The sequence below is a fragment of the Xiphophorus hellerii genome, chromosome 4 (genome assembly GCF_003331165.1).
Source record: "Xiphophorus hellerii strain 12219 chromosome 4, Xiphophorus_hellerii-4.1, whole genome shotgun sequence".
Taxonomy (NCBI): domain Eukaryota; kingdom Metazoa; phylum Chordata; class Actinopteri; order Cyprinodontiformes; family Poeciliidae; genus Xiphophorus; species Xiphophorus hellerii.
Window position 1 is genome coordinate 27,776,177 of NC_045675.1, and position 15,805 is coordinate 27,791,981.

Sequence of the window (15,805 nt, forward strand, 5' to 3'; positions counted from 1 at the left end):
CTGACCCTTTAGTAACCTGCGTCTGCCCCCTGCTGGTTTCGACCAGTCGGTGCGCTTTGGTTTGCCTGGCTGTGCTGTATTTGACTTGATAAAACATAAAACGAAACAACAACGAAAAACTCAAAAAGTTAAACAGCAGCAGAATACAAATTATACATTTGCTTAATTTTTTTAATTATATATATATATATATATATATATATATATATATATATATATATATATATATATATATATATATATATATATATATATATATATATATATATATATTCTCAAATGTCTTATTTAAAGTGCGTTTTTTTGTTTGTTTTTTTTTTTGTTGTTGTTTGTTTTCAGCACCATGGACAGCGCTCACCATTCCCCGGTTATGCACTACAAAAAAAAATAAAACTAGTTTTGGTAGGTATTGAGAATGTCATTAAAACTCTGTACGTTTTAATAAAATGCAGTAGAGGGCAATGCAATAATAATTAAATTCTACTTCTTATAATTTTTTATTTATTTATTTTTTTACCCAAAACAATGTCTCTTTGATTGGGCTTTAACTGAATTATATATCAATTGAAGGAGAGGCTACAGGGCTGGTATGTTTATGAAGACAGGGTTATAAATAACTACATCGACTTAGCATGAGCTCAAAACAGTTATGAAACGTGGCTGAGAAAGTTTATGGTTTGGAGTTTGTGTCCAACTTTACCTGTTTTAAGTCAAACTTGGTGTCAAGCTAAGCTAGCACACCAAAGTTGTTGGTGTGTGTGGGTGTGTGTGTGTGTGCGTGTGGGCGTGGGCGGGTGTGTGTGTGTGGGTGTGCGTGTGTGTGTGTGGGGGTGTGTGTGTGGGTGTGTGGGTGTGTGTGTGTGGGCGTGTGCGTGTGTGTGTGTGTGTGTGGAGGGGGGTTGTTGTTTGAATGGATTTTTAAAAAGATATTTAATAGGATTTTCTTACTTGAACCCAAACCCCTTACTTGATTTTGTTTTGGTTTTTTTAAATGGAGGACGAACCAGATGACTGTATAAAAAAAAGGTCAGGATTTTACCACCTAGTACAGAAGCACATGCAAAGCTTATATCTGTACACTAATGAATGTATTTGGGAAGCTATATGTCAGCGATGGACTTAAAATTTTATCACAGTATTTGCTGCTGCCATCATGACAATAAAAAATGACAATAATAACTATTTATTACATCTTTTTCATGTAACTGTATGACTGTGACTGTGTGTCACTATAATTATAGCCCCACAAACACAAATAATGCTCTTGACAAACATTCCCACTTGTAACGTTCTTCTGTAAGACACATGTCGTATAAAGAAGTGTGATTTGTTTCGCCAAATTGCACACAGGAGCTGTATTTTCAAATTTATTGGTATTTATCGCTGCTTTCATTGAACAGAACATGGAGAAAATAGTACAACTACCAATAACAACAACAGTGGTTTGAGAAACTTTAATTGGAATTTATTGAGACAACGATAAATCAACACTCATACCATAATAAGAAATGTATCATGATAAATTATAAAGAATATGATACGATAAATGCCCACACCTATGATATCAGTGTTAATCAAGTGTATTTAGTATTGGTCAATCATTTGTTCTTGTCGGTTTTAAATGAACGACGCTCCCTTTGAATTGCAGAGGTTTTGCGCTTTTATTTGATTAATAAATTATAAATAAGAAGGCAAATATTCCCTGTTTTGTTACATTTCTAAACTTATAAAACAGTGCAGGTAAAACCTAACCGAATCTCAGGTTTTGTTAGAGTTCAGCAACACATTTTGAAAAGTTGGCTCTAAGCTATAAAATTCTCTGTTACATGTTAGACTTATATAATTTTTCCTAAGAAACATTGAATAAAACCAGCCCAAATACAGTGTATTCAAATGCATCCGATCTTTTTTGGTTTCGTAGTGAGTTCTCGTCTTATGAGTGGAGTGCTGTCTTTGCCTGGACCAGCTGCTACAGCCCACGTTGCTCTGAGAAAAATTAAAGAGACAGAAAAATCCCACTGTGATTTCCTATAGCTCTCTCAATAATTGCTGTGTTAGAACAAACACAAATAAATAAATAAAGCAGCACAGTTTCCAGACTGCTGCTGGATTCCTTTTGGTTGTTAAATGTCAAAGAGAGTTCTCACAGGCATAAAGATCAGCTTGTCAGCATATGTGGTCTTTTACAGATCCGTGAGCATTATTATGACTCTTGACGCATTCTTTGTTGTTGTTTTTTTTTCGGGGGCATGAATGGCCACTTATGCGCTGAGACGCATGAAACCTCTGACCGGTTGATGAGACTCTTTTTTTTTTTTTTTTTCTGTCTCAACCAAACACGGCGGCAGTTCTAATCCACGACATATTAATGAAATCAGCCAAAGCAGATCTTGTCTGGGTTGTCCAGACGCATTAGAAGTCAACCTCTTGTCAAAACCAATGTGGGCAGTAACAGGAGTGCGATGCATTTATAACAAAACTTTTTAAAAGAGCATAAAAAGCAACATAATGGTAATGTTGAAAATTAATTTTCTTTCAGATGTTATTTGATTTAAAGAGGCAGTGTTATGCAAAATTGACTTTTTTAAGCTTTACCTCATGTTATAATGTTTTAAAAACAGGAATGTTGCCTTGATTCCTTCATGCATGTTTGAGAAATCCTTTAATCTCCGTGGCGACCATTCAGCTGTGCAAAACACAGCTAGCTCCACCTTCAGAGGCTCCTCCTTGGAGCTGCAGTTTCCAAACTTCCGCCTCACAGAGCAGCTCTCCCCTGTAATTCCCCCAGTCAGCTCCTCCAGACTAGCCAGCTGCAATTAGCAAACACCTGGTGGAACTGCGCATCCGCTGAGCTCATTGTGTGAGATATTTCTCAGTCCAGCGCTCCGGCAAATGTTTGTATGCGCTTGATAGAGGGATGCTGATGTGATGACATGCTGAAGGCGGAGTGTCGGGAAGAGCAGGAAGTTCGTGAAGAGACACAGGCCCTATTTTAAGGCGTTAAATTGTGAAATTTCAAAGGAAGGACTTTAGAATCTGGGGGAAGGGGGTAATTTAAATTCAAAACTTGTAAAATCAGAACCGCAAGAAGAGGCTTTTGCATTTCAGTCTGTGGTGTGAAACTATAGATCAGTTTGACTGTGTAGTTAGAGTAATGTCCAAACATTAAATAATTCAAACTTCTGCGTAAGGAAATTATGTACGCTAAATATGAGAAAATATCTTGATATATTGTGTTGTTGTTGTTTTTTTGCATTACTGGTATCAATGTTATCATTATTATTGCTGTTAATACTACTAGAGCTATGTTAGTCATATTGGACTATATGTTTTAAAGGGGCAGTAATATGTGAAATTTATTTTTTTGAGCTGTAATGTTTTCCCTTGTCAGAAAGACGTCTGGAGTGTCGCTTTGATTCTTTTATGCATGTTTGGAAAATCCTTTAATCTCCCATGGCAACCATTCAGCTAAACAAAATGTCTGGGTGGACTTAGCTCCGCCTTCGAGACGCAGCTCCTCCTCTGAGCTTCTGCCTCACAGAGCAGCCCTCCCCTGGGACTCATGCATTCAGCTCCTTCAGACTAGCCAGCAGCAATTAGCAAACACCTGGTGAAATTCTGCATTTGCTGAGTTCATAATACAAATTATTTTTCAGTGCAATGCCATAAAAGTGTTGTTAAAGAGGAGCCATGTTGTGATGACTTCTGTAAGGCGGAGTTTCAGAAAGAGCGGCAGTTTTTAAAGTGACAAAGGCCCAATTTTAAAGTGTTAAATTAGGAAGTAAAATTTATTTTAAGTCATATTTGACATTTTTTAACAACTGAAGGCAACATAATTACTTAACTGGGCTATAAAATGATACTACATGCCTGGAAAACACATAACACTGCCCCTTTAATTCTGAAATCAAAGTAACTGAAGTGAAACCATGTGAGGCCACATAAGCCAGATCTCCCACCATAAACTGACCTAATTCCTGTTTTTGTTGTTGTTTTTCTCCAATCAAGCGCATCGCTCTCATGCCTTTTCCGTTTCCATCTGCTTCTCCCCTCCTTTGCAGCATGCAAGCGCAAGGAGCAGGACCACGGCAGAAGCGAGCGAGGGAACGTGACCAAGAAGCCCCGGCTGGTGTTCACGGACGTGCAGCGGCGGACGCTCCACGCCATCTTCAAGGAGAACAAGCGTCCGTCCAAGGAGCTGCAGCTCACCATCGCCCAGCAGCTGGGCCTCGAGCTGGCCACGGTCAGCAACTTCTTCATGAACGCTCGGCGCCGGAGCCTGGACAAGTGGGTGGACGACGGTTCCGGTCACGCAGCCAACTCGGGGCCCAACGTCTGCGCCAAAGCCTGAAGTCGGACTGAACCTGACCAACTCATGGACTGACTCAACCTCGGTGGAAAAGCTTTAAAATAAAATAAAAAACACTTCTGAGAAACAAAGAAAACTTAAAAGTCCTTGAAGCAACATTTTGCCCTTAAACCTGTACTATATTGATATTTATAGTATCCAAAGATGAAAAGCAAACCAAAGACTTCTTGTTTGACCTGCTTTACGATGTTTGTTTCAGCGACAGTTTTTGTGTAACATACTGCAAAAAGACTTTACTCTCTTTCACACACACGCGCGCGCGCGCACGCACACACACCCCAACATGCAGACGCACTCACAAATACACGTACACACCCAGGTCTTTAGCTTTATTACACCCCCCCTTCACCTCCCTACTGTGTATCAGTCTATCATTTGCCATCCTTATCTCTAATCTGATTGGTTGGTTTTAATGATGGGTCCCATAAGAGGAGGTCTAATCAGCCTATCGGCAGTCTGGTCTGCAGCTGTCCACAGCCTGAGAAAAGAAGAATTTAAAAAAGGAAAAAAAACATGGATGAATGTGGAGTTCCAACGGGATTGACCAACCAACTTTAAAAAGAAAGAACATTTTCATCCTGTGGGGAGCGACCCGGATTGTTCTGCAACCTTGTTTGGACCAGTGGCGTGGACTGTATGTCTGTCTGTCTGTCTGTCTGTCTGTGCGAGTCGTCTGTCGTTCTGTCGAGCATTCCAGACAGACGGGCGGGAGGGGCAAAGAAATGTCTTTTCATAGAGTGCTAACCCAAATCCAAACAGCCTGAACCAGACCGAAAAGGAGAAGAAGGAAAAAAATGGAGCTCGGCCCATTTAGTGGTGCTTTCTTCCAACATGCTGATGCGTTCAGCTGGGAAAATAAAAGAAACCAATCGGCATCAAGCTTCTCGTGCCGCGCAAAAACGAAACCTACAAAGACCAAAGAATATATTTATTTAAAAAGTAAGTATGGGCAATTATGGTATTTTCTTGATATGATAACATTAAGTTTTAAAGTGTCCATTGTATTTGCAAAAAATTTTTTATCAACATTTATTTCCAGATTCAACTGCTTTTACTAAGAGCAAAAAAAAAAAGACTTGACATAGTGTTTATAACACTTACTTTAATGTGACCTATAACAATTATTTATTCATGTTAGTTTTGATACAAAATACTTTACAGAATTACATGCTACGAAGGTAAAAACAGATCTATTTTGGGCCATTTTACAATGACTGTCTATGTTTTTTCAGTCATACTATTCACAAGCAGCTGAATTTGTCTCGTTTTACATAAGAAAAAAAACCTAGCCAGGCAGCAATAGGTGGGGTAGGGGCAAAGCTGCATTACTATATGCTGTGTTTCCCAAAGTTGGGGGTTGGGGACTGCAACGTGGGTCACAAATCAACAAGTGTGGGATCTTGGGAGTCCCTCGGAAATCCGAAAAATATTACGGATGAACCATATTTGTGGTATAAGTCTTAACAGCAATACCACTCAGACGTGCCTCGTAATAAAAAAAAAATACGTTTGCGTCTTTAAGCATAAGAACGTCGCTGCTTATTTTTCACAAAACGTTTGTTTTATTCATAAATCCTAAAACACAAACCTTCCCCCGTCACATAAAAACGTGAGCTAAACAGAGTCGCATTGAAATGAATCAGTAGCTGCCACACGTTCAGCTCCGCTCGATCTTCTATGACGGTGTGTTTTCTCCACACAAACTGCTGGCTCCGTGCGTGACAGATAGCCTCGGATGCTTTTCTTTTTTTTTTTTTAAGGACAAACTGTGTCACCGCTTTAATAGTCAGGACTGTAGCGTCAGTCCATCGTCGCCGAAAGCCTCTCACGTGGATTCGATTTGATCTCCTCATCAAAGATGTACAGCGGAGGAGATGATATCAATGATCGAATCACTTTGGGGCGCTTACACGGCAATGTCAACTCGTCACCTGAATGCAAAAGCATCTTTATACGTCAGCTCGCTGCCAAGTCGTCCCCCCCCCCTTCTCACCCCGCCCTCACCTTCCCTGCATTTCAGCACTCGGAGGAAAGCACTTCATGGGCCTGGCTCTGGGGTGGCACAGCATTAAATGTATTAAACTGAGCCCTCCCCCGCCCTCCCTTCTCTCGACTGGGGTTAGCAGATGTACATCCATCACAACGAATCTCTGAAGGAGGAGAGGCCTTCTTCTTCGTCGTCGTCGTTATCTCTCGAGAGAAAAACCAAAAATATGACAAAACAATGTCTCAAGACCTGCTGATGTTTTGTTTTTTGTTCTTTTTTTTTTTCTTAGTGTGAACCAAAGATGCTACCTCACTCAAGTTCCATACGTGATTTCTATCACTTTTGATGATACCAAAGATAACCAAAGATTTTTTCTAATTGCACGGCCTCTGTGAGTGGTGTTCAAAGAAGTGTGATGTATGTGTCCTGTCCTCTTTTTATTTAGCTCCCCCCCTCTCTTTCTCTCTCTCTCTCATTCTCTCTGTTGCATCTTCACTCCTGTTCTGTCCTGTCCTTCCTGCTCCAGACCCTCTGACCTGCAATCAACCCATGCGTCCTCTTTTTATTCTGCTTCTTTTTTTCATTTTTATGAGTGCTCTTGCTTAATTTGTGCTCCAACTACAGCTCCATACAAAGCCCTGCTGATGCAGGTAAAGGCAGACGTGCTGATCCAGCCATAGATGCACACAACTGTCCATGCAGGTGCCGGCAGAGTAGACTTGTAGTGATGTGATCTTTCTTAGTTAGTCTTTCTGCTTCTTCTTTTGAAGAACCCAGATCAAATGTAAAAGAGGTGCTTAAATTTGAGTTTGTAGCTTTTTTTTTTTTAAATCAACATAGAATGTTGATTTAAACTAAAATGTCATGAAAAAGTGTTTGCTCCCTTCTTCCTGATTTCTTCTGTTTTTGCTCTTTTTGTCACACTTAGAGGCTTCAGATTGCCAACCTGATTGGATGAACACACACAACCGGAGTAAATACAAAATACAGTTTTCAAAATTTTTCAAAAGTTAGAACGCTATCCACAGTGACCTGGCCCTTTGTGGAGATAGACTGCAACTTAACCGTAGTAACTGATTATTCTGAACGCTTCTCTTGTTTCCCCTGTGAGAACTTGGGATTTCCATGTACTGGACGTCTTGTGGTTACGGGCAACGAGTGTTTTGCGTCGTCACAGAGGACGTTCGACCCACTTTTCCTTGCAGAATTTTTAAAACCTCCATGGAGGACTTTATATCACAAACCGCTTGTTTTTGTCAGCATTGCAACGGGATGCGAGTCCAAACTTTGACTAGTCCACTCCAAAAAAATAAAATTCTTTTGGAGCCATTCAGAAGTTCACTCGCTGATGTATTTCAGACCATGTTTCTGCTGCATAACCAAATCATGATTGGCTCAACTGTTGGGTTATTTTATTTCAATTTTTTTGTGACTTAGTCTTACACCAGCTGTCGCAGGACACGCACTTCCAAAACGTTTCAGTCTCGTCTCGTCCGTTCACCGAATACCCAGAAGTCTCGAGTATCATAAAGATGTTCTCATCTGAAATGTGTGCACTGGAGTCCCAAACCACCAGGAATGACTCTGGATCCCTTTCCATACCTATAGATGTCAGTGATTTTTTTCTTTCTTATGGCTCAGATTGGGGCATTATGCATCTTTTTACACATTCTATTGATCCTATAGATCTGGTAGCCTGGACTGAAGTTAATGGAATTGAACCATATTTTGTTTGGTTTGGATAGCTTTTGTTTCTCACTGAATAAAATCATCCTTTCGTCACTTTCCTAAAATAATAGCCCTTGTCATTTTTTGCCAAAATGTTATTTTATTTTATTTTTTGCCTTTTGGTAAGAAAGAGGTTCTGTTTTGTTTTGTGTCAAAAAATAACCTTAGGCTATTACTTTAGGAAGGTGACTATTTGTAAACTCCATTTTATGTAAAAAAAAAAAACAAAAAAACTTTGATTGATAGGACAATTTCTTTGATTATCTGAAACATATAAGTGTGATAAAAAGAAAATCAAAACACAGCAGTAAGACGGTGAATAATTGATCACAGCACTATTCGTAACCCTGCTGTATATATATATATATACATATATATATATATATATATATATATATATATTTTTTTTTTTTTTTTTTTTTTTCTGCTGGCCCTGCCCCTTTGTGTTGCATATTATTGATCCAACGAACAAGTCAGAGACATCTTCACATGACAGCAGGCAGACAGCCTGACATAGCCATGGGCAGAATCATTGATTCAACTATAGGCAGACATGTTCCTGAAAGTAGAAGCAGATGTGTTGCAATCTTTCTTTTTAAAAATAAAAAATACAAAAAAAAATACAAAAACTGGAAGAGAAAAAAAAATAATAATAATAATACAACCTCCCAGGACGAGTGCCTTGCTTGAACCAAAGTGTTAAACCGCTGTTGACCTCTCACTTTTAACTCTGTGAATACCTCAGCCTGTAGAAAGGCCACAACTGAAGAGACAAGGATTTTTTTTTTTTATTTTAGTTTTCCTTTTTCTTCCTTTGTACCTTTCGTTTTGTGAATCACACCGTGGTGCTTTTGCCAGCGCAACCATGCAATGAAGACATACCAAAGGATTTTCTGTTGTCCACTTCTACAGATCAAACCAAAGGTCTATGTTTCTCGTCCTCTATCCCCCCCCCTCCAGACACACACACACACACGCACACACACACACACTCCCTCCCCTCTTCCCTTCCTTCTCTCTCTGCTGTGTGTAGGAGGGTCCAGCACTCTGGCCGTGCATGTCTTTTACCAGTGTCTCTGAATACCTCATAGTAATAATTCCTTTGAGTTCTGCATCGAGATGTCTTATCTGTGACTAATGGAGAACTCCACCTGTGTGGTATTTGATATTGTTACGTCAAAAAAGCTGTACGATTATCTATTTTGGAGCTGTTGTTTGTTGTTTATTTTACTTCTGTTTTTTTTTACTTCTTTTTGGGGGGGGGCAGAAGTGCTCTGTTTCAAGACATGGAGGACAAAGTTTCAGGGTTGACGCGAAACCTGAGGAGGAGAAGATTATTTTTTATCAGACGATGGGGGTTATGCCAATGTTATGACGTAGACGATTACTTTTACAGGGTAAAACCAACTGCTGTGATGTTGTGCTCCTACTTTCTCTTCTACCTACTGCTGTGTTGTGATTTTAATTTAATTGCCTTTTCTTTTTTTTTTGTATAGGTTCTTTAATTTATGCATTTGTAGAAGCTCTAGATTTGTACATAGTATAGGGGATTTTTTTGTAGAAGGGGGGGGGAAATTAAACAAAGAAATACATTTTATGCTTTACGTTACAGCCTTATTTTTGATGTTTAGATCTAACAGAAGAGTAGTCGGTTTTTTTATTTGTAGTTTTTTGGTTTTTTTTTTTTTTTAACTGCATCCTAGCCAACATTTCAACGTGTGTGTTTTGAACACTGCCAAAAATCCAGACGGTCCTTTTTTTTTTTTTTTTTTTAGCCAGTGCCTACAAAGTTAAACAGACTTACTTTATTGGCTACCTGGCAAATAACAAGCAGTGTGTATGCGTGTGTGTGTGTGTGGATTTTTTGTTTGTTTGTTTGTTTGTTTTTTCTTTAAGTTTCCTTTGAATTTTTGGAAGAAGAAAAAAAAAACTGTTACTCTATGGGTAATACTGCACATCCAAAGATTTTTAAAACAAACCAAAAAAAAAAAAAAATAAAAATAAAAAATTGGAGAAAAAATATGTATATTGAAGAGGGGTGGGGGTGGAGGGATAGAGGGGGGGGGGAGCACTGGCATTTGTGTGGTAGATTTGTTGAGTTTTTCTTCGCCATTCGCACGGGTATAGAATGTAGAAGGCGTAGGGCTATGTAGGCAAGCTTACTCCTACCGGGGGAATCTCCTGTTCAACGTACAATCCGAAAGCATTTTGAAAGCGGGGGGGGTGGGGGGCTGGAAGCCTCTGCTCACTTTGCTGTCTTGTGCACGGGGTGGTGAGGTGGAGCGCGGGCTGGGGGCAGCCGGTCTGCCAGGGGCCATGCCACGGAGCTGGGTCTGTTTTTATTTGCCGTGGCTCGCCGCCTCGCTCCACCAAGTATCTGTTCTTTTTGGTACGTACTCGTGTAACGACTATGTGCAAAGTCTAATAAAACTGCAAAGAAAACCTTACCAGAGGGATTTCTGTGTGTGTGTGTGACGGCTGATGCCTACCTAGCTGCGTTTCCATGACAAATGTACAAGAAGAAGAAAAAAAAAAAAAGCTGTCGACGTCGGAAGAAATTCGCGATTTCGCAAATGCGGCATTTTCATTCAATAGGAATTCAAATCGCATGTGAATATGTTTGTTCATGTGATGACTCGTTAAAAAAAAAACATGCTGCGTCACGATCCTCCAACTACTTCCTGTCTTCTTTTTTTTATTATTATTTTTTTTACTTCCTGTCTGCTTAGTCGTTTCCGCCCGGTTGTTGATGATCGCGTGACTCGCACGATTCGATAACGTCACCCCTGTGTCCATTAGAAATGTGCGCAAATTTTTGTTTCAATGTTCCGCTAATGTTCGAAAGAAAAAAATCAAACACACAATTTCGCAATTTGGTACGTCCATCGCACAGGAAACACAATTAAATTCACGAAATGAGTTATTTAAAGACACCCCGCGCCATCCTCCTCCTACCACTTCCTGCCGTCTTCTTCGTCTTCTCTGCCAGCAGAGGCATCCAGTTGTCGCTGCATTTCCATTACAAATGTGTGCAAAACTTTGTTGATGTTCCGCCGATGTTGGAATGAGCACAATTTTGGCATTGCGGCGTTTAAATTAAATAAGAAACGCAATTAAAATGGCAAATGCATATGGTTGTTCACCGACAAGTCATTGTTCCTTGTCATGATCCTCCAGCTACTTCCCTTCATCTTCTTCTTCGTGGTTCACCCCATTGGCGATCATGTGACTTGTGTTATGTATGCGAAATAGCTCATTCTAACACTTCATTGAAACCATAAGGGCTTTTTTTGAAGTTGCCATTTTTCCATTGAGCAAATGCATTTTTTTTATCCCAATTTGCGCAACTACACGGTCAATGGAAACGCAGCTACTAGGCAACTAACATTACTGTAGAGGTGTGCATCTCAGAGCAGAGGACCCACTCCTAGGGATGTTTCCTCTCTTCACACCCAGACAGTCTACAGAGTCTAATAAAAGCACTGACTGTCAGAACAGGTGGAATCAGCATGCTCTGCAGTCCTTACATCACAGGATGGGAGACGTTGCATCAGCAGAGCGCACGTGGTTAGATTATACCCTTAAAGGAGTGTATTTGTAGTGAAACCATTTGTTACAATGTGGACCTATCCCCCACTTCCTTTATACTTTTATTCATTTTTGTCACCAAAGGAGTTCCCATATGATGGGTAGCTTGACTACAAGTCTCATAACAATACTGCAGCGCCTAAGACAATCATCTGGATCTCTTTACGCTGGGGAACTAGTTTCTCACCCGCAGCGCGGTGCCCTCGAGCTATTCATACGCAAAGATGCTTGAAGGGTTTTGATAAAAAAAATAAAAATAAATAGATAAATAAATAAATAAAAACAAGCATATTTGTTCTTACATCACATTACTGTCACAGTTCATTTCTGCACTTCCATTTCAAAGTGAAATCCCAACAAACTGCTCGACCCCGTTTCTCTTTTTGGTTCGAACCCACCCCACGCCCCCGAGCCTCTTGACACACAGCGATTACTTTTATTTTATTTTATTTTTATTTATTTATTTTTTTTCTTCCGTCGCTGAATGGGTGCGCGTGAGTGTGCGCGCGTGCCAGAGAGGCAATGCCGTCGGTGTTGCCTCTCAGATGTACAACAACTCCGTGTCTCGTCACTTGATTTGTCATTGCCGTTTTCTCCCTCCGAGCTTTGCTACTGCTTTCTCAGTGCCGTACAATATCATCTGTTGTGATTGCTAAGCAAAAAAAAAAAAAAATCATTTAAAACAAACAAAAAAAGAAAGAAAGAAAAATCAGAAGCAAGTGTTGATGTCATCCAGCTTTTTCCAGTGTTCAAATGTTTCAGCATTTCTTGTAGTCACGAAAAAAAGGTAGAAAATAAACTGTTGGTATTTCCAACGTATGAGGTCTCGGCTCTTTTATTACTTTTTCTTCCTTATTTGATTCCTGGGAAGAGTGTGTTTTGGTCTTTTTTTTTTTTTTTTAGTACCCAGACAGATAAATTGAATCAATAAACCTCCAAATCGGATAAGAAAAAAAAAAACAGAAGATAAGGCATGCAAGCATATGAGTCTGTCTTGGATCTGAATCAGATAACTTTTTTTTTTCCATCCAGTGCCTTGCAAAAGTTTTAATATCCGTTGAAATAAAAAAATTGTTTCACATTTTGTCAAATGTGAAGTGGAAGGGAAATGACCACATGGCTTTCAAAACGTGGCAAGAAGAAGTGAAGAGCTGGACAAAAGATGCAGCGGTTCGCCTTCCAGAGGGACAGTGACCCCAAGCACAGGACCGCAACGCAGATTAGAACGGCCCAGTCAAAGTTCTGGTCTAAAATTGAGACAGAATCCCTGGCAAGACTTTAAAACCAATGTTCACAGATGTCCTCCAGAGCCACTTTCCAAAGATGAATTGTCAAAAGTTGATGCTTTTATGTCCCTTTCCACTGTAACTGCAGCTTAAGGTGAATTTTTATTTGCAGGAAATGAAATACATGTATCGTATTTCTCTCACGTCAGAGTTATGCACTGCATTGAGTTGCTCCTCATAAACCACTACAATACAATAATGTCTGCAGTAATGACGTGACAAAAAATCAGCCGTTGGCGCATCTTGCTAACCTGCGTCCATTCAGGTAATTCAAACTAAAATCTACCATGTTCTTTGGTGCATTCACATTTCTGCAGCTGTTTCATGTAAGAACTTGAAAATTCTTGTCTTCCTGAACTCTATTTGCCTCCTTACATACTGCTGAGTCATTACAGTGACCAACTTTAAGCCTCAAAGTGCAATGAAAGCATCCACCAGCCTATAAAATATGGAAAGCGTCCAGGGGCGTGCAACCACAAATTTATTACCTTAGAGTAGTTAATGTTCCAGCAAAAGGCGGTCCAGGTGTAAGTGCCAAAGGCGGTCCAGCCAGAACATGACAAAAATCAAAAATTCAGCCAAAGTTCTTGGATCAGCTATTTAGCCTTGGCACGTGTGCCATTCAGCTAATTGAACTGTCTTAGTTATAAGAGTATCATACACGAAGTAGTGTAAAGAGGCAAATTGCAAAAGTAAACCTTTGAAGCTATGCTGTCAAGATATGAAAAATAGATTCTGCGGGGGGGGGGGGGGGGGGGGGGGGGTGAAATTGCCCAAGAAATAACTTCAATTCAGACATATAATTTAACTCGTGCATGCTTATAGTTAGTATATTTTTAAGATCAGCCCAGTGCAATGACTTTTATTCTGCTACTACTCCTTAGTTGTACCAATGCTTCTATCCTGCCACTAGATGGGGCTGTGACATTTAGTTTCCCAACCTAAATTCTTATGTGGCACTTGCTAAAGGAATGTTTTTCCTCTCCCGGTGCGTTTAGATGAGCTGAATGGATCATGTAATAAAACTGATTTGTAATTCATTTATGTGCGGTTATTAAATGTAATCACAAATTAGAAATAACCATTTTTGAGTAGGTGAATCACGTTCCGTTTTTAATAGAAATATGAGGAGCGACCTGGAATATATTTCAAAACTGGGATTTTTCACCAATCCTCAGGAGACCCTTTTTTTAATATCTTAAGACATACAACGTTCTCATTTTAACACCTAATTTAATAAGCACGCATGACATTTTTGAAGTGTTGGCTTTCAAACGCAGTCTGGCTCAAGCAGCTACTGATCACTAAATACAGCAGCAAGTCTTTTGGAAGTGTCTCTACCAGCTTTGCACGTCTTGCAACTAGAATGCTTCCGTACTGCTTGCAAAATATCCCGAGGTCTGTCAGACTGCATGGCCAGCATCTGTGAGGAAGCAATTTCCAAAGTCTTGCCACAGACGTTCTGTTGAATTTAGGTCTGGACTTTGACGAGGCTATTGCAAAACGCGATTATTGTTTGATTTAAACCCTTCCATCGTAGCTGAGGTTGTTTTCCTGCTGCGAGGTGAACCTTGACCCCAGTCTTTTTAAAGCCTCTAACAAGTTTTCCCCCAGCATTGCTATGTAATTAGTAGTAATTTTATTTTTTAAAAATAAATTTAAAAAAACTCACCAGTTTTCCAGTTGCTACTTCAGAAAAGCATTTCCATAGCATAATGCTGCCACCACCATGCTTCATTTTGGAGAGGGTGATTCAGTCTCCTAATTTTGTGGTAGAAATTGCACTGTTTACACATCTAGCCAAGTAATAATAAAGTGTTAGACAATGGACATTAACAGTATTGCACTGTGAGAGGGTCTAGCATTTAGGCAATGTGTTTTCTGCGAATCAGCTGAGTTTGTTGTTTAGAGCTGGTATGAGTTGTAGATGAGTGAACCTTTGCTGAACCTGTTTCAATCAATATTCAGATTTACCTATACAAGTCTTCCTTAAACTTCGCCCTTCGGTCAGACACACAATTTGCATTGTTGTGGACTTTATGACCCAAATTTACAGGTCTTTGTTTTTGTTTTGCTTTTTTGCTGGAACAATAATGCACATGTGAGTCAATTTGCAAAATCAATACACTGACTTGCTCAATAAAAGTTAACGCATCTCAAAACACGATGCAACAGTCCATTTCTCTCAGTTTGTGCTTTTTATGTGAGCACCTCGTGTTTGTGTCCTCGGCCTTTGTCCTGAGAAATTTAATCAGAAAAGAGATTAAATCAAATTTTATCTGTTTTTTTTTTCCAAGTTCTATTAAAATTGTCACTGCGTGTTCAGGGAAAGAACAAGGCATTGTTTCTAATACAAACTTATGTGAAGGTGAGTTTGAAATAAAGATTCACCATTTTTTTCTTAGTCAATACTGATTTTTGTTTAGGTCTTCAAATTTTAACCAGCTTTATTTTCAGTATTTCATGAGCTAAAAGTGATCCTCTGATAAATTAAGCTGTTTTAAGTTCAACAGAAGATGAAAGAATTACAAGAATATAAATGAAACATGACAGAAGTTTAATTCGTACATTAAAATTTGTTCTTAGAAGCCACTCTTAATATTTTAAGACTGATGTTGCTTTAAGATGGTAAAAGTCTCCTTTATATTTACCGTGACTTTGTTTACTCTATCTATTCTGTTCAGATAGGAAATAAAATCACCGCGTGCAATCTGCCACAGGTAAGATATCAACAGCTTGTTACTTTTCAACAGAACTCAGTTTTAAAAATTCAACTATGATTTTAAAGAATCAACCACTGGTTTACAGGTAGGTCTAAAACAAGTTGTGATAAAAGCAAAAGCCCCC

General features: G+C 39.3%; 1 protein-coding gene across 2 annotated transcripts in view; it reads left to right on the forward strand.

Annotated features, from left to right (window-relative positions):
- Positions 1-10,531, forward strand: part of onecut1 (one cut homeobox 1) — a 16,911-nt gene extending 6,380 nt beyond the window's left edge. For both annotated transcript variants that reach the window (XM_032561429.1, XM_032561430.1), the window contains exon 2: positions 4,062-10,531. In XM_032561429.1, the coding sequence (XP_032417320.1) occupies positions 4,062-4,351 (290 nt within the window). In that variant the 3' untranslated portion in view covers positions 4,352-10,531. The remainder of the gene's footprint in view (positions 1-4,061) is intronic.
- The last annotated feature ends 5,274 nt before the right edge of the window (positions 10,532-15,805 follow it).